The sequence below is a fragment of the Bufo bufo genome, chromosome 1, assembly GCF_905171765.1.
Source record: "Bufo bufo chromosome 1, aBufBuf1.1, whole genome shotgun sequence".
Classification (NCBI taxonomy): domain Eukaryota; kingdom Metazoa; phylum Chordata; class Amphibia; order Anura; family Bufonidae; genus Bufo; species Bufo bufo.
Window position 1 is genome coordinate 46,915,257 of NC_053389.1, and position 25,841 is coordinate 46,941,097.

At 48.7% G+C, this 25,841-nt stretch overlaps 1 protein-coding gene across 5 annotated transcripts in view; it reads left to right on the forward strand.

The window, feature by feature from the left end:
- CROCC (ciliary rootlet coiled-coil, rootletin) overlaps positions 1-25,841 on the forward strand; it is a 59,411-nt gene that overhangs the window by 10,593 nt on the left and 22,977 nt on the right. For all 5 annotated transcript variants that reach the window (XM_040422901.1, XM_040422892.1, XM_040422873.1 and 2 more), the window contains exons 4-23: positions 8,187-8,378; positions 8,527-8,610; positions 10,537-10,634; positions 10,802-10,967; positions 11,060-11,166; positions 11,247-11,474; positions 11,582-11,666; positions 12,293-12,397; positions 12,671-12,919; positions 13,667-13,866; positions 13,960-14,142; positions 14,434-14,578; positions 15,191-15,337; positions 15,447-15,677; positions 20,314-20,507; positions 20,903-21,030; positions 21,267-21,436; positions 21,915-22,094; positions 22,787-22,921; positions 23,223-23,366. In XM_040422901.1, coding sequence (XP_040278835.1) covers positions 8,187-8,378; positions 8,527-8,610; positions 10,537-10,634; positions 10,802-10,967; positions 11,060-11,166; positions 11,247-11,474; positions 11,582-11,666; positions 12,293-12,397; positions 12,671-12,919; positions 13,667-13,866; positions 13,960-14,142; positions 14,434-14,578; positions 15,191-15,337; positions 15,447-15,677; positions 20,314-20,507; positions 20,903-21,030; positions 21,267-21,436; positions 21,915-22,094; positions 22,787-22,921; positions 23,223-23,366 — 3,171 coding nt within the window. The remainder of the gene's footprint in view (positions 1-8,186; positions 8,379-8,526; positions 8,611-10,536; positions 10,635-10,801; positions 10,968-11,059; positions 11,167-11,246; positions 11,475-11,581; positions 11,667-12,292; positions 12,398-12,670; positions 12,920-13,666; positions 13,867-13,959; positions 14,143-14,433; positions 14,579-15,190; positions 15,338-15,446; positions 15,678-20,313; positions 20,508-20,902; positions 21,031-21,266; positions 21,437-21,914; positions 22,095-22,786; positions 22,922-23,222; positions 23,367-25,841) is intronic.

Here is a 25,841-nt window from a genome sequence, read left to right on the forward strand (position 1 = left end):
ATATATGTACAGCTGGTATAAGTTATACATCTTCTTGTATATAGTGATATGGACCATGCTGGTATTACCTGGGTATCTCCTGTATATCATTATATATGTACAGCTGGTATAACCTGGGTATCTCCTGTATATAATTATATCTGTACAGCTGGTATAAGTTATACATCTTCTTGTATATAGTGATGTGGACCATGCTGGTATAACCTGGGCATCTCCTGTATATAATTATATATGTACAGCTGGTATAAGTTATACATCTTCTTGTATATAGTGATATGGACCATGCTGGTATAACCTGGGCATATCCTGCATATAATTATATATGTACAGCTGGTATAAGTTATACATCTTCTTGTATATAGTGATATGGACCATGCTGGTATAACCTGGGCATCTCCTGTATATAATTATATATGTACAGCTGGTATAAGTTATACATCTTCTTGTATATAGTGATATGGACCATGCTGGTATAACCTGGGGATCTCCTGTATATAATTATATATGTACAACTGGTATAAGTTATACATCTTCTTGTATATAGTGATATGGACCATGCTGGTATAACCTGGGCATCTCCTGTATATAATTATATATGTACAGCTGGTATAAGTTATACATCTTCTTGTATATAGTGATATGGACCATGCTGGTATAACCTGGGCATCTCCTGTATATAATTATATATGTACAGCTGGTATAAGTTATACATCTTCTTGTATATAGTGATATGGACCATGCTGGTATAACCTGGGCATATCCTGCATATAATTATATATGTACAGCTGGTATAAGTTATACATCTTCTTGTATATAGTGATATGGACCATGCTGGTATAACCTGGGCATCTCCTGTATATAATTATATATGTACAGCTGGTATAAGTTATACATCTTCTTGTATATAGTGATATGGACCATGCTGGTATAACCTGGGGATCTCCTGTATATAATTATATATGTACAACTGGTATAAGTTATACATCTTCTTGTATATAGTGATATGGACCATGCTGGTATAACCTGGGCATCTCCTGTATATAATTATATATGTACAGCTGGTATAAGTTATACATCTTCTTGTATATAGTGATATGGACCATGCTGGTATAACCTGGGCATCTCCTGTATATAATTATATATGTACAGCTGGTATAAGTTATACATCTTCTTGTATATAGTGATATGGACCATGCTGGTATAACCTGGGCATCTCCTGTATATAATTATATATGTACAGCTGGTATAAGTTATACATCTTCTTGTATATAGTGATATGGAGCATGCTGGTATAACCTGGGTATCTCCTGTATATAATTATATATGTACAGCTGGTATAAGTTATACATCTTCTTGTGTATAGTGATATGGACCATGCTGGTATAACCTAGGCATCTCCTGTATATAATTATATATGTACAGCTGGTATAAGTTATACATCGTCTTGTATATAGTGATATGGACCATGCTGGTATAACCTGGGTATCTCCTGTATATAATTATATATGTACAGCTGGTATAAGTTATACATCTTCTTGTATATACTGATATGGACCATGCTGGTATAACCTGGGCATCTCAGACTGAGTGAACAGGTGAATGTGTGAACAGGGTCAAATACATGACGCCAATACTTGCTAATAAGCAGTGAAGAAGCTCCTAGCGCATATTATTGATCAAAAATATGTCGGGCCCACCTACCAGACGACAAGGTAGCTTCTTATCAGATGGGACCTACTGGTAGGTGGGTCTGACATATTTTTGATCAATAATATGCGCTAGGAGCTTCTTCACTGCTTATTAGCAAGTATTGGCGTCATGTATTTCACCCTGTTCACTCAGTCTTAGCGCATATAGTGCTGTGCTGCTACTTTATTTGTTTGCTGTATTATTGCCGGGTAGCTTGCATCTGCGATTTGTCTCTGGAGGTGCTATTCCGTTTTTTGGATATATAATTATATATATATAATCTATCCCAGAAAATGAACGGCACTCCAATGGATTATAGACAAATAACTCCTTTATTCACCCGTGCGGTGCAACGTTTCGGCTCAGTACTAGAGCCTTTTTCAAGCCTATATATACATATACACATATACAGCTGGTATGAGTTTGGGTTTTCTCTGGTTCTCTTCATACTATGTCCTTCTCCCACCCGGTTTGGTCAGTAGTTTTCAGATATTTTGCTCTTCGTTCTTGTCTCTAGGTTTTCTTGTCCGGGCAGGCAGCGGGCAGTGATGGGCAGCCGGCAGGCTGAGACTTGCCCGTGTTCCCCATGTCCAGTGTCCGGATCTCAATGGTGCATTCATAAACCTCATTGTCCCATCATCCGTTCCCACCAGACTGTCCAGACCCCCAGCAGTGAGTGTCGCTGCTTATGTATGGTGACCACCATCCCTGAGGAGCTCCTGCCGCTTACACTGGTGCAGAGTCATCTTCTAGGTCAGTGTAGTGATGACATCAGCGCTCACCCATTATAAAGCTATAATGCCTTCTGGGCCGACAGCGCCTGCGGGATTACTGTCATTTATAGCAGGGGACTTTATTCAGCCATGACGTTGCACCTATCTCGACCACTTGGTTGCAGAGCTTGCAGTCATCACTCTAGATTGATGGAGGGGACTGCAACTCTTATCATTGTGACTGACATGTGTTGTCCCGGCAGTGACCACTGGGTTTCCTGAATTGACGGTCGCTTTGGTGACTGTTGCCGGGCAGATGGTAAACGTCCGCTATTCACAGCCGTCTTTCAGTGAGGGACAATAGACATGGCTGCAGGACGCTCGTTTATTGCGGACTCTCCCAGGACTGAAAATAGGGAGAGATACAGGGCTACAATATTGAGGTTTACTATGATCTACATGTACAGACTTGTCTTGTCAACACTGACACATTGTAACAATCCCTCAGCTTTGTGAGCAGGAATAGATCAGGAAAGAATACCAGCCCTTGGAAGTAAACATTAAATTTTCTCATTTACTGACAGCAAACAGAGATCTTACAAGACAGGGTCTATTAGAAAGTCACTCTGACGCTTTAAGTGCTTTATAGTATATAGTATATACCAGAGCGGCCGTGTTATATATATTATTATAGCATAATCTGAATCGCTACGACAGGACTGAGTTCATACACGTGGTCATCCTCTGAATGTCATCCCCTAATATGTTCAGGAGATGCTTGTCCATGATTACGATCGGCACGCCGTACACATCTGATATATCGTGTCAATGTGTCAGATGATGTTAGGTCATTATAGTCACAAGTGCTCAGTCACATTGGAGTACTTTGGGGCTTCCAGCATCCAGGAACCTCGCTCCTCAGGGATACGTCCAGTTCTGTGAACCTAGTGACTAATGGATCTTCGTGTCCTCTTCCTATTCTTCTGCCTTTGTGTCTTTGACTTATGGATCTCATTTCTCAGCGGATCTAATTTGGATCTCATTTCTCTGTAGACTACGTTTCAGCAACATGTTCTGTAGACCTCATGTCTCAGCAATATGTTCTTTTCGGTAGACCACATGTCTCAGCAACGTGTTCTGTAGACCACATGTCTCGGCGACATGTCAGGATGAACCTAAAATGCACTCTAATCTTTTACAGGTGAACTTAATGTGACCTTCTCTAAACTTTTGAATGCACATGTCCAACTGTTCAATGTTTCAGTACTTTTTGCACAGCTTATCGGCAAAATTCACAACAGGTGTTTGATCCATCAATCGCCCAATAAATGTCCTGGTTCAATTAGAATTGGTATTTAAACAGTCCTCCTCATCATGCTGTTCACATTTTAACATCATGAGACCAAGACGACACCTAACAATTGATCAACAGTACCTTGCCATTGTGAGGCTTCAAGCAGAATGTTCTCAGATGGAAGTGGCCACTGAGCTTAGAGCTTCACAGAGTGTCATCAGCAGATGGCATCAGAGATACAGAGAGACCGGAAGAGTCACAGAAAGGGAGAGAAGTGGACGTTCTTTGGCCACATCCCACACTGATGACCGCTTCATTGTGTACAATGCCCAGCGGAACCGGATGATAAATGCCACACAACTCCAGGCACATTTAATGGAGGTGAGAGGCACCCAAGTGTCATGTCAGACCATTCAAAACCGTTTACATCAGCGTGGTCTGTGTGCTAAACGAACTGCAAGGAAACCTGACCACACCACCAGGCACATGTGTCATCGTCTTGCAAGGGCCAGGGAGCATCTACACTGGACGAGGCAGCAGTGGGCCTCAGTGCTGTTCAATGATGAAAGTCGATTCACACTGAGCAGAAATGATGGCCGCCAACGATGTTGGAGACGTCAAGGAGAGCGCTCTGCATCAGCCACTGTTGTCACCAGACGAGCCTTTGGTGGTGGTGGAGTTACAGGGTGGGCAGGTGTGTCTTGTCAGTACAGAACTGCCCTACACTTTGTGAATGGTCCAGTGACAAGCCCAGACTACTTAAATAACATCATTAATCCAGTCATTGTGCCTCTGCAGGAACAACACAGGCCTAATGTCCTCTTCATGGATGACAATGCGCCAGCTCATCGAGATCGTATCATTAGGGAACGGCTCCTGGAGACTGGGGGACCTCAAATGGAGGTGGTCTTCACTTTCTCCAGACCTGAATTCCATTTAAAACCTATGGGATCAGCTGAGTCGCCATGAAGAGGCTCATAACTCTGTACCCCAGAACCTCAATGACCTGAGGGCCGTCCTTCAAGAAGAGCGGGATGCCGTGGAGACGTCGTTGTCAAGCTGTAATTGATGCTCAGGGCCACATGACAAGTTATAGAGACAATGACCTTTTTGTGGAGGTATACCCACCACTGGTGTTGGGTTTTGTTTCATTAAATAGTTTGAGATGAGGACATCACCATTGCTGCTTCTACTTAACTGTCCTACTTTCATGATATGATATTACTGGAGCGGAAACTTTTTAAATTTTCCATAAATTTCACCCAAAAGCCAAACTTTTTGTGAGTAGTGTACTTTTCTGTATACCTCATGTTTCAGCAACGTGTCCTGTTCTGTAGAATTTATACCTTAAGATTATATGCTTTTATGTTATCTTCATGCCTCATGGGTATATCCTGCTCTGTGCACCTCATGGGAATGTCTGGTTCTTTGAGGTGCCTCAGTGGCAAGTCTTTTCTGGACCTTGAGGCTTGGGGAGTATGTCTTGGTTTGTTGAACTTGTCCCCAAGGCATATGTCCTGTTCTTTAGACCTCATGCCTCAGTTAATTACCTAATCTGAGGACCTTAGGCCTTGGGACTTTGTTTTCTTTTGTGACCTAATTTCTTGCAGAAATACCTATTCTGCGGACCTTTTGCCTCATGGGGTATGTCATTTTGTCCTCGTGCCTCAGGATTATGTCCTTTTGTCCTTGTGCCTATGTTCTGTGGACCTTGTCCCTTGGGGGTATGTCCCGTTGTCTTTGTGCGTATGTTTTGTGCGTCTTGTGCCTCGGAGGGTATGTCCTGTTGTCCTGCTACTCGTGTTCTGTGGACCTTGTGCCTCTGGGTTATGTTCTGTGTATCGTGTGCCTCGGGGGTATGTCCTGGCTTCATGCCTCTCCTACTGCCTGTGCTCATTCACCCTGATTATTGGGTTATGGTCGAGCTCTCCGGAGCTGCAGCCTCTCTACATTATAACGCTGTCCATCTGTGTAGTAGGATTGGAGCGTTCAGACATCAGGAAGGGATTTCACGTTTCCCTCGTTGATAATCTCATTATTCCCGTCTCTTAGTGCTGATTGTGAATGGGGAGGGGGCACTGGAGGTGCTGGCGGTATAATTAGGGTGAGGGAGAAGAGGACGGTGCTGCAGCAGCTGTTGTTGGACTCCATTTTCTTGTAAGAATGGAAGAGGCGGAGGAGGCCGGAGTCTTTGTCAGGAAGAGAGTGGTTCGGGCAAGTATACTGATGTCCGACGGGCGATGCAGAGCCGAGGCTGCCGCTGTTTGCTCCTGCGCCTCTGTAAGCGACACTCTGAGGAATATATACCAGGGTGACTTTAACTGCTTCAGAACCAGGCTGCTGTCACTGGGTGTAGTGTGACTGTGTACAGTGACAGGTTATGGATTCCCATCCTCTCCTTAGAGGACCTGAGTATTGGACCCAGGAGACTGGTGAATGAAAATGATGGGCCCTGCCAGATAGAGGCCACCTACTGGAGCAAGTGTGAGGAGAGGATGGATGCTGGTGCAAGTGTGGAGAGGACAGGACGGGTGCTGGAGTGAATACAGGGAGGACAGGACGGGCGCTGGAGTGAGTGTGGGGAGGATAGGACAGGCGTGGTGTGAGATCGGAGAGGCTGGGAGCTGGAGCAAGTTCAAGGAGGAGAGGCCAGGAACTGGAGTGATTGCGGGAGGAGAGGCCAGGATCTGGAGCGAGTGCGTGGAGGAGAGGCCAGGAACTGGAGCGAGTGCAGGGAGGAGAAGCCAGGAACTAGAGCAAGTGCAGGGAGGAGAGGCCAGGATCTAGAGTGAGTGCATGGAGGAGAAGTCGGGAGCTGGAGCGAATGCAGGGAGGAGAGGTCGGGAACTGGAGCAAGTGCAGGGAGGAGAGGCCAGGATCTGGAGTGAGTGCAGGGAGGAGAAGCCAGGAACTAGAGCAAGTGCAGGGAGGAGAGGTCAGGAACTGGAGTTATTGCAGGGAGGAGAGGTCAGGAACTGGAGTTATTGCAGGGAGGAAAGGCTAGGAGCTGGAGAGAATGCTGAAAGGAGAGGCTGGCATCTGGAGCGAGTGCGGAAAGGAGAGGCTGGGATCTCGAGCAAGTGCGAGAATGAGATGACAGGAGCTGGAGCGAGTGCAGGGAGGAGAGGCTGGGATCTGGAGCGAGTGCATGGAGGAGAGGCTGGGAGCTGGAGCGAGGGCGGGGAGAAACCTAACATTCTGTGTTACCCAGATGTGGAGGGTACGGACCTGAGTATGGGACCCAGTAGACTGGTGAATGGAAAGGATGGGCACTGCCGGATAGAGGCCACCTACTGGAGCAAGTGTGAGGAGGACAGGATGGGTGCTGAAGCGAGTACGGAGAAGTTGGTAACTGGCTCCAGTATAGGGAGGAGAGTCTGGGAACTGAAGCAGTGAGGGGAGGAGAGGCGAGGAGTTAGAGCAAGTGTAGGGAGGAGAGGCTGGTAGCTGGAGCGAGTGCGTAGAGGACAGGACAGAATGGGTGGTGGAGTGAGTGTCGAGAGGAGAGGCTTGGAGCTGGCACCAGTACGAGGAGGATAGGCCGTAAACTTGAGTGAGTACGGGGAGGAGAGGCTGGGAACTGGAGCAAGTGCAGGGAGGAGAGACTGGGAACTGGAGCAAGTGCGGGGAGGAGAGACTGGGAGCTAGCACCAGTACGGGGAGGAGAGACTGGGAGCTGGCACCAGTACGGGGAGGAGAGGCCGGGAGCTAAAGCGAGTGCGGGTAGAAACCTGACATTGGGGGGCACTGAAATCGGGGTGCAGTTGCATTACCTCTCTCTGTCTGCCACAGCTGGAGGATTGCCTGCGCCGGAGAGGTCTGGATCCTGTCACGAACTCAGATGTGTGTATCTCGTAATGGCGTATTCTGTGGGCCGTCACTGAAGGGTTTATTTTCTACTTATTATCATATGTGTTGTATGTACCATGTCACATGCCTCCCCTGACTCCGCCTCTGTTTGTGGTACAAGCTGCACCAGCCCCTGTTCTGGGAGTGGGAGGAGCCAAGAAGAGCGCTCACGTACGGGCTGGACTGCACCAAGCAAAGCGAGGTGTGTAGCCTGCAACGTGACCACGACATTAGGACAAGCCCCTGGACCCCGAATACTAGGGGGAAGGTGGCAGTCATCTCAACGTTACAGGCGCTTTCTGGTTTTGTGGGGGATCATGTGATCACTATAGGAGAGGATGCACGTGACCAGTCACCATTGCAGCAGTAGGTTGACAAATATCTGTCCTGACATATCCAGGCTATTACACTGATACATTGCAACAAACTGCAGCTTTGCAAACATAATGGTTCTAAATAAGAGATCAGCCATGCACTGCCAGCAAGCAGAGGTTTTGTAAATAGTGAAGCACTGGAGCAAAAAATAACTATTTAAAAAAATGGAGGATGTTTACATAAAATTGATATATTAGCGGTCACCATGACGAGGTGGAGAAATAAAATATGTGCGATAACTCCGCATCTCCTCTTGGGCACGGCAGCTGGAGCAAACCCTGCGGCTAGAAACCGGCGAGCGTGAGAGGGATTCCCTGGAAACACGGAGCTTGGCGCAGCAGAATGTTGAGCTGCGGCGGCGGCTGGAAGAGGAGCAGGCTGCGTACAAGCGGAAACTGCAGGCCTATCAGGAGGGACAGCAGCGGCAGGCGCAGCTTGTGCAGAAGCTCCAGGCCAAGGTGAGTGAGAGTGCAAGGGGTGGTGAGCGCATCTCATGGCGTGAAAATATTCCAGTGCCCGTGACACCAGAGAACAGCAGAGTCCTTTAAGTTACACGCAGTCTCCATACCTGTCACTCATAACTTATCCCTCTCATCCCTCTGTCAGGTCCTGCAGTACAAGAAGCGGTGTGGAGAGGTGGAGCAGCAGCTTCTGGAACGTTCCACGCAACTGGAACAGGAACGTCTCAGCGTGAGTCTGACAGCGGGTGGAAGTATGAGACCCGAGCTCTGCAGATTTCTGGTGCAATGTGCACTAGTGTTCTGGAGCACATATCGTTGACCAGTTCATACATTATCATGTACATGTACGTAAAGATGATGCATAAGTGGTTGTATGGAATGGGCTGCTGCTCTGAGCTCACTCCATTCATGGCGAGGTCCAGCTGTATAATACAGCAGGCACCTGGCCGCAGTGACAGGGATTAACGCTGAACATTTCACCCCTCAGACGCCGCCGTCAATAGTGATTGCGGCATCTGTGGAGTTAGATAGAGGGAGGGGGCTCTTTCTGCCTTACGATCAGAGCCCCTGCAGTTAAATTGCGGCACTGTGATCGATTACCATGGCAGCCTTGGGCCTTCTGAAGGTTCCCGGGTCTGCCATGGTATACTGCCTGTAAAGCTGTGCACGAGGCACAGCTCAGCAGGCAGAGCTGCAGAATCCCATAGACCATAATAGTTCTCTCTTTCTGTTTTAGGTGTAGAAAGTGGTCTAAATGTAAGCCAGCAAGGAAGCTTACATTTTAGACCAGCGCCTCTACATAACTTTGGCGGATCCACCACCAGCGCAGGGGTTATTAAAACGCTGGTCTTAATAAATGTCTCCGTAAAGTTTGCCCCCAATAAAACAAGCCCCTATATAGCTCTGTAGACGGAAATATAAAAAAGTTATGGCTAGATTAGATTTTTTCCAAAGCTTATTAAAATAAAATAAAAACTATACAAATCTGGTATAGCTATAATCATATTGACCCGCAGAATAAGGACGTCATGCAATTTTTAGCGCACAGTGAACTCGGTAATATCAAAATGCCAAAAAGCTTGGTGGAATTATTAATATTTTTCAATTTCGCCCCCACAAATAATTTTTTTCATTGTTTTCCAATACAAAACATGATAAGGGTACTTTCACACTAGCGTTTTTCTTTTCCGGCGCTGAGTTCCGTCCTAGGGGCTCAAATCCGGAAAAGAACTGATTAGTTTTATCCCCATGCATTCTGAATGGAGAGTCCGTCCTTCAGGATGCATCAGGATGTCTTCAGTTCAGTCTTTTCGACTGATCAGGCTTTTCAGAAAAACGTAGCATGTTGTATTTTTACCTCCGGCCAAAAATCCTGAACACTTTGACTGAACGCCGGATCCGGTCTTTTTCCCATTGACTTGCATTAACGCCGGATCCGGCGCCGTGTGTTCCGTCAAACCGGACCCGGCTTTTGCATGTTAAACCCGAAAAATGTGAAAAAAAAGTTAAAGTCCATAAATAGCGGATCCGTTTTTTCCAATGCATTTTTTCATTGTGATCAAAATCCTGATCAGGATTCAAATGTAATCCGTTTTCACACGTTTTTCCGGATCCGGCGGGCAGTTCCGGTGTCGGAATTGAACGCCGGATTAAAACAACGCTAGTGTGAAAGTAGCCTAAATTAAATGGTGAGATTTAAAAAATACAATTTGTCCCGTGAAAAAAATAAGCCATTGTATGGAATCTTGGAATGTGCGGAGGAAAAAGCAAAAATGAAAATGGGCTTCATTTTGAAGGGGTTAAATGTAACATCTGTTGCCCACCCATGCACTGCCTACTTTTTTGTAAATGTGGCAAGGGAGTTGGAAAACAGGGAAAAGTGCCAAATTTTGTTGCCAAATTTTGCCACTTATGCACGCCATAGGACAATTATACATTCCTCTTTGTATTTTAATCCAAGATCTCTGCTTGCCTCCTCTAATGCATTGTAGCAACCTATCAGCTAGATGTGATCTATTTCCATTCAATGACCGCAAGCAGAGAGCTTGGATCTGAGGAGGCGTATAACACAAAGCCTTGCAGTTCCACCTTAGAACTGCGTGTTCAGTCGCCATATGAGTTCTAAATGTCACAAATTCCTTGCTTTTCTGCACAGAGCCGCCTGGAGATGACCGACTCGCGGCTGAGACAGGAGGAGGAGACCAGCAACGAACTAGAGAACGCTCTGATCCGATTGGAGGAGGAACAGCAGAGGTAGGAGGAGGGTCCCGCGGCTGCCAATCAAATATTCACCTTGTTCTTTTGTATAGAAAACCGATGGAAGTTCTGAGCTGACACATATAGGGAGGCTGATAACAGGGAGCAGTAGTCTGCAGTTTTTGGGGGATTTCATCACTTATCGTTGCCTCCTCCACGCACAGGAGCGCCAGCCTCACCCAGGTGAACGTCATGCTGAGAGAGCAACTGGACCAGGCCAACTCTGCCAACCAGGCGCTGAGCGAGGACCTGCGCAAGCTGACAGCCGACTGGACCAGAGCCCGCGACGAGCTGGAGCAGAAAGAGAGCGAGTGGCGGCGCGAGGAGGAGGTGAGGGTGGTGCACACCCTAAGATAAACCTCCACCAACCTTCCAGTCTCATAGGGTTCCATCTCATCTTTCATTTTGTCACCTCCCTACAGTCCTTTAACACGTACTTCAGCAACGAGCACAGCCGCCTGTTGTCTCTGTGGAGACAGGTGGTCGGCTTCAGGAGACATTTCAGCGAGATGAAGACAATGACGGAGAGGTGGGTGCCCGGCGGGATGGCGGTGTCTGAAGAGGAGACATTTTCATACATAATCACATGTGATCCCCTTCTCTGTGCAGAGACCTCTCGGTGATGCAGAAGGAGCTGTCACAGTCCTGCCGCTCGCTGCACGCCTCCTGCCTGAATGTCAGCAGCTCCCTCCGCCTGGCCGAGAACAGCGGCGTGGTGGCGGTGGAGAGACAGGCGCTGCAGCTCGCCCAACTGGACGAGCAGCTGAAAGACAAAGTGCGAGAAATGATCCAGTTACAAGCCGCGTACGACGCAGAGAAAGCAGAGCTCAGCGCCAGGTAAGTGATGGGCACAGAGGTACTCAGCGCTGCGTTACTGACCCTTGCCTCAGCGCCAGTCGTGGTACTGGTTCTCTGTCTGATGCCAGTCTCCATTTACATCACAGGGCGGCAGAGCTAAGTAAGGCTCTTGAGCGGCTGCAGAGCGAGAACATGGACAAGGAGCTGCAGATCAGACGGCTGCAAGAACAGGTGAGCAGAGAAGGATAGGCAAGAAGGGGTTAAATCAGAGATCCACTTTTGAACGCCAAATTGATGTCAGAGCTGAGCAACGGTGTGAATCCTTATGGCTACGGCAGGCATTCTGGTAATGGCATCCATCTGGTTTCTGGCATACATGCCTAAGCTACATCAAGTTTTATACACCAATCACATCCAAAGCTACATTTAGAGGCTTCCTTAGCCTACATGATCCCACATTTCACTGCTGGTTCAGTATCTGGGGTCCATACTGCTACTGCCCCATTGTCCTCCATTCATTGCCCCATCCAGTGTGGTGATAGAGAGCCGTGAGACTTATTTGTGATCGGTCCTACCAGGCTTCTCATCTGAGATTATTCAGAGGTTCTAGGGGTGTAAGAAGCAGTGGAGAGGAGCAGGTGGGCATGTTATGTGACAGCGTGGTGGCTCAGTGGTTAGCACTGGGGTCCTAGGTTCAAATCTGACCAAGGGCAACATCTGCATGGAGTTTGTATGTTCTCCCCGTGTTTATGTGGGTTTCCTCCCACACTCCAAAGACATACTGATAGGGAATTTAAATTGTAAGCTCTGCTGGGGACAGTGAGTGATCAACGTTTGTATTGATTTGGTTATTACAGGAGAAGAATCAGATGGAGGAGCGGGTGACGCTGGTAGGAGAAGAGGTGGAAGCTCTGAAGTCTGAGAGGGAGATTCTCCAGGAAACCCTCCGGGAGCTCACACAGGTATCTGGTTACCTGTGATATACACTTCTTATTAGATCATTATAATATCCCCTATAATTGCGTCCTCCACAGGGGCCATTAGTACAAGCCTTTATAACTTGTATCATACACTCATTCTTTCAGGACCACATTTTGGTCCATGTTTTTTTTCTTCTGTTTGTATCCGCTGCTGTGTACTTACCCCATGCAGACTGAATATTCGGCCATGTCATCACAGCTTCACTGCGGGTCCTTTCTGATATTTCAGTTTTGTCTTTGTGCCGTCTCCTCTAGGCGGTCCTAAGTGATGCAGACAGCGGTCTTCAGCTTTCCACCAGTGATAAGACATTCGAGCTTCCAGACAGTGAGGGTCCGGGGCTCAGCCTCAGAGGCCTCTCCAGCAGCCTGCGTACATCTTCTCCTATCCGCCGCCCCTCTCCACATCGCAGTGCCTCCCCTAGACGTAGCCTGTCTCCAGCTTTCCGTGACTCCGCACTCTCAGCCGTGCAATCTGCTCTCCAGAGGAGACAGCTACAGGTCCAGGTATGTTGTGTCCAGGCCGTCCGGTTGCATCTCTTTCTTCTTATAAGGTTTTTCCGAAACTTTTATACTGATGACCTATCCTCGGGATAGGTCATCAGTATCTGATCTGCGAGGGTCCAACACCCAGGACCCCCGCCAATAAGCTGTTTGAGAAGGCACTGGCGCTCATGTCAGCATCGCATTCTTCTTGCAACTTAGGCTAGGCCAGTGATGTCACAAGTGAATGCGGCCGAGCTGTGATACCAAGCACAGCCGCTATACAATGTACGGCACTGTGGTTGGTGAGCTGCGAGACCCCCAGCGATCAGATACTGATGACCTAGAGCAGGCATGCTCAACCTGCGGCCCTCCAGCTGTTGCAAAACTACAACTCCCAGCATGCCTGAACAGCCTACAGCTATCAGCCTACAGCAGGGCATTGTGGGAGTTGTAGTTTTACAACAGCTGGAGGGCCGCAGGTTGAGCATGCCTGACCTAGAGGATAGATTATCAATTAAAAAGTCTTGGAAAACCCCTTTAATGGGAAAATGTGAAAACTGTAACTAATGGCTTTCTTTTCTGTATGTATGGCACTGTATTTCTAGGTATAAACAGTGCCCTCTGGTCGCACATTGATATGCTTCTGCTGCAGATTTTGTGTTGCACCCTCTTATCGCAAAACCCTCTTACTAGGTCCCAGTTTTTATCATTATCCTGAGTAAGTCCTGGGAGTTTTGCTGTAACACTGGTTGAATTGATTGTTTGCAGGAGCTGCGGGGGCGGCTGGATGCCGGACAAGAGACGGTGGGCACTCTACGCAAACAACTGAGCGACAGCGAGAACGATCGCTGGGTTCTAGAGCAGAAAATAAGTCAATTGCAGCAAGATCTAGACACGTCCTCTATGACCAAAGACGATGCGGAGCTGACCATCACTAGACTTCGTGGAAGCTTAGAGCAGCTGAACAGGTGCAGACAGACACTGAGAGCAATGCAGAAAACATACAGTGCGCTGTAGGTCTGTCACTTATGTGGACACATACGTTCTCTCTTTTGCTACAGCGAGCGCGCCGTCCTGGAGCGCAATGTCCAGAATCTGCAGGAACAGCTGGAGGCTCAGCGTCAAGAGGCTGAAAAACTTCAGGTGGCGAACAGCGACCTTCAGCGTCAGAGGGACATCTTACAGGAGGAGAAAGATGACGCCTGCCAGGATCGCGACAGAATCCAGCGAGAGGTGGAGAGAGGGTGAGCAGAGGACGGGCTGAGGGCGGACTCGCCCTTCAGACATCATGCCCTATGGATTACGGGTCCACACAAAGTAGAGACCCCAGAGGAGACATCTGTCAATTTGAGCTCTGAGGGAAGAGCATGTTGTCCAGTAGGACTGAATGGGGATGTGATGTGCAAGCATGGTGGCTAGGATTCTAGCTTCAAATCTGAGCAAGGACAACATCTGCATACCGATAGGGAATTTACATGGTAAAGGTCCCGGACATTAGGGGTGAGAGTTGACACTGTAATCCTGATTTTTTTCAGGCACAAGATCCAGGAGCAGCTGGAGGTGAAACTTTCTGCTCTCAGGAAGGAGCTGGTTGTGGTGAAAGAATCTCTACATCAATCCAGCCTGGAGAAGGAAGTGTTGGAAGCAGAGAAGATGGACATATCCCATGCGCTCTCCAAGGTGAGATCCGGCAAAATGTACATGATCTCTCACAGGAGAGATCTAGAGACGTGAGAATGATCTCATAAATGATCCAGCTGGGAGTCCATGCACAAAGATGAATTATTGTAAAATCATGGTAGACAGTGCTCTGTTGGCCACACTCCAGCCCTTGTACCTACGCTGATACGTTGCAGCAAGCCCATCAGCCGGGTGAATGGGACTTGGTTACAGAATTGGTTTTCAGTCTCTAAAAAGTTCCCATTCACTGACAGAACTCGAGAATGGGGCCTTGTCTCGCCCCAGCCTCAATGAAGAGGTTCCCGTGCATGCACGGCTCTCTCCTTTCACTTCTTTGAGATTGCTGAAAATAGCCAAGCTTAGCATTTTTTAGAACTTGCATAGAAGTGAATGGTTTGAGCTGTGCGTACATGACTTCCTCTCCATTCTTGGCCACACAAGCAACAGCCATAGTCTTAAGGCAGGAGCGGGTCCTAGAGGTGAACATGCAATAAATGTCCTAAGACGCACCTAGCTCACTCACCATTCTTCACCTCTTCACTTATATTGAGCAGTAACCTGATCCAGTACTGTAGACACTGAAAAGTATGTACCCCCCCTCTAACCATCCAGGCTGAAATAAACCGGGCAGAGCTGGAGCTGTCGCTGAATAGACAAAGGACAGAAGAAGCTTCACTTCGAGACGCATTATCTAAGATGAGTGCATTGAACGAGAGTCTGGCCCAGGACAAGATGGAGCTCAACAGAGTCATCGCTCAGGTACATGTCCTTGCTGGGGGATATATGGGGGCCGAAGGAGGGAGAAGCCTCAGAGAGGAGCAGGAGGCTGCAGGGCAATGGAGCTCTACTTACTCTATTCCTTTTGCAGCTGGAGCAGGAGCGGTCCTCCTTGCAGGGACAGAAGCATGAAGTAGAGCAGGAAAAGACCTCCATCAGGGATGAACTGGTTCGTTTGGAGCAGGAAAAGCTGGAGCTGGACACAGAACGCTTTGGGCTGGATAACTCCCTGCAGGCCATGGAGCTGAGCAGAGAGAAACTACTTCTGGAGCTACAGTCACTGCGTAAAGAGAAGGGACATCTACAAGAACAGCTGGGGCAGGTAAGAGCAAGGCTACATACAGAGTGAGAGAGGCCATGGAAGATACGGGGTTGGGGTGGAGTACCTGGGGTAGAAGGACTGGACAGGTAAGTGTATGTTGAGTAGCAAAGAATTGTGGGAAGGCTTAGTACCTCAATTTCTCGCTTTATTCATTGGGGGACACAGGACTGTGGGTATAGCTGATTGCTGCCACTAGGAGGCGACACTAGGCTGAAAAGTGATAACTCCTCCCCTGCAGGCTATACCCCCTCCAGCCTGGGGAGAGCATGTCAGTTTTTAGCTTAGTGCCGTAGGAAGCAGACCTCCCTGCTTTTGCAGGGCGGCTTCCCTTTCTTATTTTTTCTTTTTTGTTTTAACTTTTCCCATTTAGGTAGGGGAAACAGAGGCGCTTGCCCCTCTGTCTACCCCGGGAGCTAGGCCGGTGTTGGATTCCCTCACCGCTCGCCCTCCCCAAGAAGCAAAAGTGGACCAGGGCAGCCCAGCTCCCCTGCTTCCCGCTAGCCAAAGGGTCACCTGAATCCGGCGAGACCCTCCGCCATTCCAGTCTCCTGCCACTTCGGGTGCCAGCTGCTGAAGAGGTGACCCTGGAAGATGGGGTCTGCGTCCGCTATCTAACAGGGCGCATATCTAACATTCCAGGGGCCTCTTGTTATCTGGCCTGCGGGGTGAGCACCCGCGGCCGGTATGCAACCAGGGCGCTTGAGAGCTCCGCTCCAGACACTCCGCGCTGAAAATTTAGGCCCCAGCTTCTTTTCGAGCCTACCGGTACTCGGCCCGCGCTGTTTCTTGTGGCCATGGGGTGGGTTCCTGCGGCAGGTGGACGCAAGCGGGCACATCCGCCCACCGATTCAAGTCCCTCTGTTTGAAGCCGACCGGCAGTACGTCCCTGTTGGCTGTGCGCCGAACTTTATGTCCCGGCTTTGCGGCCTACTGGGCCACAACTTTCAATCCAGTTATGGAGGGGGCGGGTTCGTCCCTCAAGCGCAAATTCTCCCCGACTAGCAGTCCTCCTCCCCCAGGTGCCCGCTGAGCTCTGCCTCCGGTCCTCTAAGCTGGGTTAACCCTTCATGGTAAGCCGCCTCTTTGCAGCCGGCACTGGATTATCCGGTGTTCCCTCTCTGCAGGCCAAATACCTTAAGTTTTAAGGAATTTAACCCCTTCCTGCCTCTTGTCCATTTGGCGGGGGCATCACAGGTAGTACTGCCCACCTCAGCCCACATCACCGCAGGACCACCCTGATGGTGTGGTACCAGACTGGGCCCATGTCCTATCCCGGACAGTGGAGGATTGCTCACAGTTTCCCAATCCGCCCTCCGGGGCCGTTTGGTTGATAAAGGACATCTGAAGAATTCCCAAACCACCCTTCTGGGTCGTCTAATTGATATGTCACCACCTGTGCAATCCAATGGAGGACCTCTGTAAGTTCCCAATCCGCCCTACGGGGCCGTTTGGTTGATAATACTCCACCTGCGCAAATACAGGAGAGCACATCTGTGGACCGTTGGATACGGTTCTGATTATCTCCCTACCCCCCTTCCTTGACCGGAGGATTGCGCTACCACTGAATACTATTCAACAGTCGTGGCATTACCCCCTTCTACAACTAACTGGGAAATCACTAAGCATCTTTGCATGCTTTAATTAAACTACGCCACGACACTAGATACCTTGGCTTCCTTCACAGGTGGGCCGGGGCAACAGTCGTTACCGTTGGTGCCTTGTACTCTTCATCTAGTGGTATATGGATACTGAGGCTATTCCCATATCGTATCCTTCCTTTTCTTCCGGTGCTGGTTGGGGGCGCAGATATGTCGACCTTTGTTCTCTCAGGGGGGGTCACCCAGCAACACTTAGTTGCCCTAGAGACCCCCATCCCCATGGGCCTTCACCGTTCAGGTCGGTCATGGATTGGTCCTCTGCAACGTGTGGTGTGCACGCCATTACACACAATATTGTGATTACGATCCAGCGAGCTCAAGGTTGCACTGACTCTGTATTCTTTGCCACCTCTCTTCCTTATCTAGGTGAGGGTGTTTTGCTGGCATTCTGCAATGGCTACTACAGCGTGTTCTTCTAAGCAGGGGAAGTTTTCACACTAGGGCCGGAGATCGTACTCGCTGCAGTGGGACAGCACCCCTCAGGTAGGGGTTCTACCCTGGCACTGCTTCGGCGGTTGCTCCTGTTCAGCCCCCTTTTTAGACGGAGTGCCTCAGGATGGCTCTACTTAACTGAGACAGCATGGTACCATGCTACTTCTGGGTGTCCTTAGGCCTCTCCCTCAGTTTTACGCTGGCGGACCATGCTGTAGCTCTTACTGTACAAGGGGTATTTGCACCTCCACTACATACTAGGGTTCCTACTGCACAGTTCCTTCATCAGGTGACAGTTTTTTCTGACTCTGGAATCGGTATCCTCTACGGTGTGGCCTCCTCCTCAGCTGGAGTATGGCGTTAGCATTACTCTTGTGGCTTCCCTTATATGGCCTCCTCCTCAGGGGGTGTATTGCATTACCAATAGATTCTGTAGAGTGCCAGTCTCTGATGGCAATGGGCTTTAGCCCTGACCTCTTAATGGTCTACACTACTGTTAATTGACCGTTGCTCTGACAACTGTTGTCCTTGTGTCGTCAACTCTGGCTTTGCAATGGCGTAAATGCCATAGCTATCAGCCCCTTCCTTTGGGTGCGCTCTACTGGGTAGCTTAGTCCCTGCGGCACTCGTCTACCACTACAGTGTTACCTTTCTTCAAATATGATTACTTCTGTGTCACCTCAAGCCGATGGTGGTCATTCCTTTCACTGCTCATTCCGGGGGTGGACTACGGGTCCCCCCACGCCGGGCAGAGCGGGTGTCTGTCACGCCTTGCCACCACTGGTAGGGGTTTTGTTCCTGGAACGGAACACCCTTTTCATTCCTGTCCTTCCTCTAGCTGGATGGCTGACCATCTTCCCCTTCGGTCTAGTTGACCAGTAGCAATGAGTTGTACGGCTATGGAATCCGAGATCTATTTTTTCCACGTGACCATGGTTCCCCGGGTACGGTGAGGGCGTTGGACGTAGTAATCACATTTCACCAGGCAAGAGTATTCTCTCATCTTGGTCATCTGCCCTTCCAAGCAGTGTTTCCGCATGGTCAATATATGTCACTTACGGGGCTTCCCATCACCGGTGATGCTCACATCGGTTTTTGCTTCTACCTTTATCCGAGGTATTGGTTCTTTGGCCTGCAGTTGGGCATGCCTGGCTCAGAAATTATTTTCTCAGTAGTTTCTCAAGCAGCTTCTCTCGCTAGAAGTCTCACCACAAGCCCCAAAGGCTCTAGGGGCATTAGTCTACCAATTTACCGCTTCCTAAGGGGTGTTCTCTAAACTTCTCTTATCCAGAGGAGGATCTTGCGGACCTGGATTTTGGTTCTGCTTCCACAGTTGTGGCCAGCAGCCGGCTTCGTCCCAACGACCTGTGGATCGCTGGAGGCGTTTCAGTGAGAAACAAGTCCTCCCTCTGGGACTTCTTCTCCTTTTTATTTCTAGGAAGGCGGCATTCCGGGTGGCGGGTTTTCCACCCGGCGGCTTTCCGAGTTGATAGCGCCTTCTTGTACATACATTTTTCTTTTGTCATTTGCACAAGGCAGTGCTCCGCCCAGTATCTTCTTTCTTTGCAGAAGGTAGTCGCCGCTTTCCAAGTCATCTCAGACATGGTATTCTCTTCTTTCTCCCTCGCATTTTAAAGAGCGGGCTCTCCATCAGCCATCGAATTTGGCCTCTGAGATTTGCTGGTCCATAACTAGCGCTTTCCGCTGTACGGACTTTTACCAGTTTTTTTTTTCCTGGAGGTCCTTGTCTTAGCCGACGACCTCCAAAGGGATGTTTTTCCAGGTATGTCTGCCTGACAGTTGCTTGGGCACTCCGCTCCTAGGACGAGGCACCGCCCAGCGGAGTTATGGCCTACCCGACCAGCGGTCGGCACTTCTCGGGTTCATCTATTCCAGGCATTGCTTCTAGTGGTAGAAGGCAGCGTCTTGGTCTTCCGGCACGTTCACCAAGTTTTTCCGGGTCCTTTCCTAGGCATCGACGGATTCTGCTCCGGGCAGCAAGGTCTTGCAGACGGCAGTGGATTACGCATCCTCGAGGGCGTTTTTCTCCATGGGCGTGTGATTTGTTTCCCTCCCCGTAGACTGCTCTAGGACGTCCCACGGTCCTGTGTCCCCCAATGATACCAGCGAGAAAACGAAATTTTTGTGAACTCGCCTGTAAAATCTCTTTCCCGCTTAGTTCATTGGGGGACACAGCTCCCAGCCAGTGTTCTGTTTGCCGCAAATGATGGCGGTTGGTGGGCAAGTATGGTCCTCGGTTTTGGTTCGATCCGACTGACATTTGTCAGTTATTGGTTGTTTACCGTATGTTTTTTTTTTTTTTTTTTTTTCTCCTACTCCTATTGCTTGAGCACAAACTGATCTGCTCTCTCCAGGCTGGAGGGGGTATAGCCTGCAGGGGAGGAGTTATCACTTTCAGCCTAGTGTCGCCTCCTAGTGGCAGCAAGCAGCTATACCCACGGTCCTGTGTCCCCCAATGAACTAAGCGAGAAAGAGATTTTACAGGTGAGTTCACAAAAATCTCGTTTTCATAATTTCCCTACTAGGTAACCCGTCAGAGGAACGGCCTGAGCGAGGACCTGCTGCAGAGCCGCAAGGAGGTAGAGCAGCAAAGCGAGAGTCTACTGCGTGCCTCCAGAGAGAAAGAGATGCTAATGAAAGACAAAGGCAGCCTAGTGGTACAGCTCACTGCGTCCGAGAGAGAGAACCGGGCGCAGTCAGAAGAGATTGCCGCACTCAGGTATTCAAGGCTCCATAGCTTCATTACATAACTGTTTACATAAAAGATGAGCAGAGTCCTGCTTCTGGGTCTATCCCCTGTCTTATCCGGCATGTCCTGCCCCATAATTACACTTTACAATGATACTGAACTCGTACCCAATGCCTAGGTGCCAGCATGGCTGTTTCACAGGCTTGTGTCTGGGTGCCATTATACTGTTTGTCCTGAGGTTTATCGGCCAGTAGGGGGCAGCATCTGTGTGACGCTGGGCTGGCTGCACGTAGCTAAGCAGCAAACTAAACACACAGGTAGTAACACAAGCCACACTGGGACTGACAGAGACAAACCTTGGAGCCCCATGGGAGAGGCCGGCTGTTACGAGGGATGCAGATCCCAATCGCTGTCTGTCTCCACAGGTCAGAGAAAGAGGCGCTGGAGACGGCACTGTTTGATGTCCAGCAGCAACTAGTCCAAACGACTAACCGCAAAGAGCAGCTGGAGGGAGAAAACCAGAATCTACGGCTGGCAAAGGAGGCATTGCAAGGTAGAGACCCGTCACTGTGCATGACTAGAGCTACCATATAGAGTCCAGTCCACAGCAGTCCCTGCACATTGGTAGCCTGGGTCTGAGCATCAGGCGTGGCGGTGCGTGTGGCCACTAAGAGGACTCTGTATGTAGCTCAGCTAGAATGAACTCCTTCCCTTATGAGAGAATGGAAAATACCTGAACCCATAGACGGCTATCTCCAGTGCTGATAACGGCTTATGTCTGGTCCTCAGCGGAGACCAGCTCTGTAAGGAGGCAGATGGAGGCCGAGCTCGCTAAACTTGAGCGAGACAAGGATTCTCTGAATCAGCAACTGATCCATGTGGAGGAAGAAGCACAAATCGCCCTAAAGAGCAAGCAGAAGGATCACGAAGAAGATATGGATAGGCTTCTGCAGGAGAAGGTGGGTAACCAAAACACTTGCCAGCAGTCAGTGTGGAACTACAGGCCCCAGCAAGTTGTGTCATCTATTGTTCAGGGGCTTAAGGGGGTATTCTGGTTCTAAAAATCTAACATGTTATCCCCTATCCACAAGAAATGTGATAAGTATTAGATCCCATAACCCGAAACTAAAGGAACGGCGGGTCACACGTTCGCCATGCCACTTCATCACTCTCTGTGGGACTTTTGGAATAAGTGCTGTACTCTGCCATCTCCAGCAGTCCCATAGCAAATTAATGGGGCATCACGACGCATATGTGATGCCGCCAAGTCTTTAATTTTGGGGCACAGGGCCCCAATTCTTGTGATCGGTAGGGATCCCAATGGTTGGTCCCTCACTGGTGCAATAGTCATGCCCTGTCCTGTGGATAGGGTATAACTTGCTACAGCCCACAATACCCATTAATGAATAAGAATGACTGAATTGTCCTGTGGTACAGGAGGACGTCCGTCTGGAACTGCAGTCGGAGAAAGAAGAGTTACTCCGCCGGCTGACGCAGGAGCGGGAGGAGCTGTTGGCACGATACGAGATGGAGCGGGATGAGCTGAGCGAAGAGATCGCGACTCTGCAGCAGGAGCGAGATGACAGCTTGTTACAGGCAGAGAGCGAGAAGCAGCAGGTGAGGAGGAGAGCGTCGGACCTCCTGATATAGTGATAGCAGAGCCCCAGCAGCGATCATCTAGAGCAGGGGGGCCCGGCCTTTTCTCTTTCAAGAGCCACATTGTCATATTGGTCCATTCCCAAGGGCCACAATACAATTTGAAGGGCTATTACCATCTGAGACATTTATGGCATATTGAAGTATGTGCCATAAATGTTCACTCCTAGGAGATGGGGGGGTGGGGGGGGGGTGTCACTCTTTAACCATATTGCCATTACAGAGAGTAGGAGACCATTCATGCATCTGGTACTCCCCATTGTAAATCTTGGGTTTTATGGTAACAGACTAGCATTACACAATTCTGATAAACTGTAATGGGAGCCATTTGCAGGGAGGGCCACCACTGTACGTCATATACTCCTTTCTGGAGTGCCGCATAGGGTCGGGGGATGCACAGAGGACCCATGGATGGCTGCATTAGTCCTTGCCCGTTCCTACTGCTAAGCTGTGTGCCATTCCTTTCTGACATGGACGCTATGGTACATGTATGCATCCACACACAGACCAGCATTTCTGTGTCCAGAAGATTGGGGTCCGCACAGGATGGCATCGCAGGCCACATGCGACCCCCGCACCACAGGTTGTGCACCCCTGGGCTAGAATAATAATGTCACATAAATAACCCGTCATCTCTTCTGCTTACATCTCAGGCTTTATCACTGAAGGAATCAGAAAAAGCATCTCTAAGTGAGAAGCTGAGCAACGCTCACCATACATTGGCCTCCCTCAACCTGGAGCTGGAGAGACACAAGCGGGAGAACCAGACAAGGCAAGAGCAGGACCGGGTGAGTCTGAGGGGGGGAAACTGCTGGTAATGAGGGGAGACGTCATCCCATGATGTCTGAACTAGTGAAGACCACAGCACACCAGAGCTTACTGATGGACCCTGATAGACGGGGGAGTGCTGATCAGCAGAGGTGACACTGGATGTGAACCACTGTGTCCCTCACCTACCTTTATAAGATGAGAGGTTGGGATGATTAGAAGAGGATATCAAGGCCACTGGTCACAGGTGAATCATGATATTGGGGTGCAGCTCTGGTGGTGGTGACCCAAATCCTTGACTGCGTGCTCCTTTATCCACAGAACACCATCATCTCTCTGAACTCTGAGCTCAAGAGTCTCCGGGTGCAGTATGAAGAATCACTGGCGTCTCATGAGCGAGAGCTGAAAGGTCTCCACGAGCAAATCCGAGAACTCGGAAAGCAGCGAGAGTCAGCGCTGCGGGAGGTGAGGGATCACAAGACGGAAGCATCCGCCGTGATAAACGTATTATGACATGGGAAATTTATCAAGAGTAGCATGTGGAACCCCCATCCTGATATCCACTGCGGTACCGCAGGATGTGTTTAATTGATGGCGTCGTTCTAAGTTAGGTGCACCCTCCAGCAGCCAGTGCACCGAAACAGATATCTATGGCAGCTCCTCTTTCAGTCTTCATGCACGCTAGAAAACTGGCTTAAAGGAAGATATAAAACACTAAAAAGTCTCCCAATACGTTGCCTGTCAGTCGTGCGCTGCAGGTCCTATAGTGAAATGGGTAAAGTTCACACGGCAAGTGTTTATAGGTATCGGACCGCGCTGCTCAGATTTCTCCGGAGGTGTTCCTCATTAGTTTGGAGCCATATGCACCTTCAGATATAGGGACACATCGGTATCCGCACAAGACGCCCTTTAATCCTTGAGCAACTCTGTGGATTAGCAAAGGGGTCGCACAAATTGTGAAGCACCGTCAGCCAAGGACAGTAATAAAAAGGTTTATTATTACATAGATGAGTTTAAAACATATCATGAAAGAAGTATATCCTCTTGTTCATGCCCGACCCGGGTTTCGCTTGACGCTTCGTCAGGGGCGAACACGCTCTCTCATTCCAGGCGGTCTTTTTTTTAAAGCCCCGTAGATCCCTCCCTTTGCTCCATTTCACATCACCAACAATAAAAATCCACATAAATTAAAACATTCAGCTATTAGGTCACCGTCACATGTTCTCCCCCATCCAATGGGAAGTTACAACCGTCATGACTACTACAACCTCCCCGCGGCTTTCCTTAACAGTCAATCCATATTGTGTGGGCATCTCTCTAAATAAGTCTCAACTCACTCTCGGCGTAGCATCTTCCACTTTTCAATCCATCTCGCATACCCCCCAAATATATTAAATAAGGATATGGAGGTACCATCATAGCCAATTACACCCTCTCTTTAGGTATTGCCACATATTCACACACTCAGTAGTGCAGACCGCATCCCTCACCTTCATTATTGGATCGTCTGCAATATAATTACAGTTCACATCAAGCAGGGAGATGTTTACTTCGTAAACCGTATACATATTGGAATCCCGTATCCATATAAATTAGTGTCAGCAGAAAGTATGTTATTCCTCTATTATTTCTATAATCAAAAGACTCGAACACACTCATCATTTCGGGCAATATTCAACATTTAACCCCTGTGGCTGCAGGGTCTCAAGTTTGTATATCCATTCGACTTCACATCTATTTATTTTAGCCACGGGACCTCCACCCCGCCAGTGAGGTTTAACTAATTCAATGCCTGTAAAGGTGGATTTTTTGGGGTGGATTTTTTTGAAATGGAGAGAGACACTGTGTGTCTCCAATCCTTTCTTGATATTCCGAATGTGTTCCGCAAGGGCACTCCAATAGGTAGACAACCCCTTCATGCTCACATGACATCTCCTCTCTAATTTTATAGTCTACAGGTGAAAATTTTTTAATATCGTGCAAAAGTCCATTTATTTCAATAAGGCCTCTGTCACAGGGGTGTTGCGGGAAAAGGTGCGTGTGCGTTGCGGGAACATGGACGATTTTTCTGCGCGAGTGCCTTCTTCACAGAAGTTCAAGCTTGGGATCGGTGTTCTGTAGATTGTATTCTTTTCCCTTATAACATTTTAATTTTTTTTTTTAACCCCTCCAGCGCTATTGTACTATGCATTTTGTATTCCGAATGCTATTCTTTTCCCTTATAACCATGTTATAAGGGAAAATAATAATGATCGGGTCTCCATCCCGATCGTCTCCTAGCAACCGTGTGTGAAAATCGCACCGCATCCGCACTTGCTTGCGGATGCTTGCGATTTTCACGCAACCCCATTCACTTCTATGAGGCCTGCGTTGCGTGGAAAACGCACAATATAGAGCATGCTGCGATTTTCACACAATGCACAAGTGATGTGTGAAAATCACAGCTCGTGTGCACAGCCCCATAGAAAGGAATGGGTCGGGATTCAGTGCGGGTGCAATGCGTTCACATCACGCATTGCACCCGCGCGGAATACTCGTCCGTGTGAAAGGGGCCTAATGCAACTTAAAAGGAATTCCATTAATGCAGCTTAAAATTAGAAATTTGTGAAAAGGTTCAGTATTCTAGGCTCAAAGTGTCGCACTCTAGTCAGCTGATTAATCCATACCCCCTGAGCAAAGGGGACCTCAAAATTGTGACTTTGGGGTTTCATAAGCTGTAAGCCATAATCATCCACATTATAACAAATAAAGGCTTGGAATATCTCGCTTTGCATGTAATGAGTCTCATATGTTAGTTTCACCTTTTAAGTTGCATTACTGAAATAAATTAACTTTGCTATTTGATATTCAAATTTTTCGAGTTTCACCTGTATATCTCTCTTAGGCCGAATGCACACGGCCGTGGAACGCGGACATGAGCGGTCCGTGGTATCCCGGCCT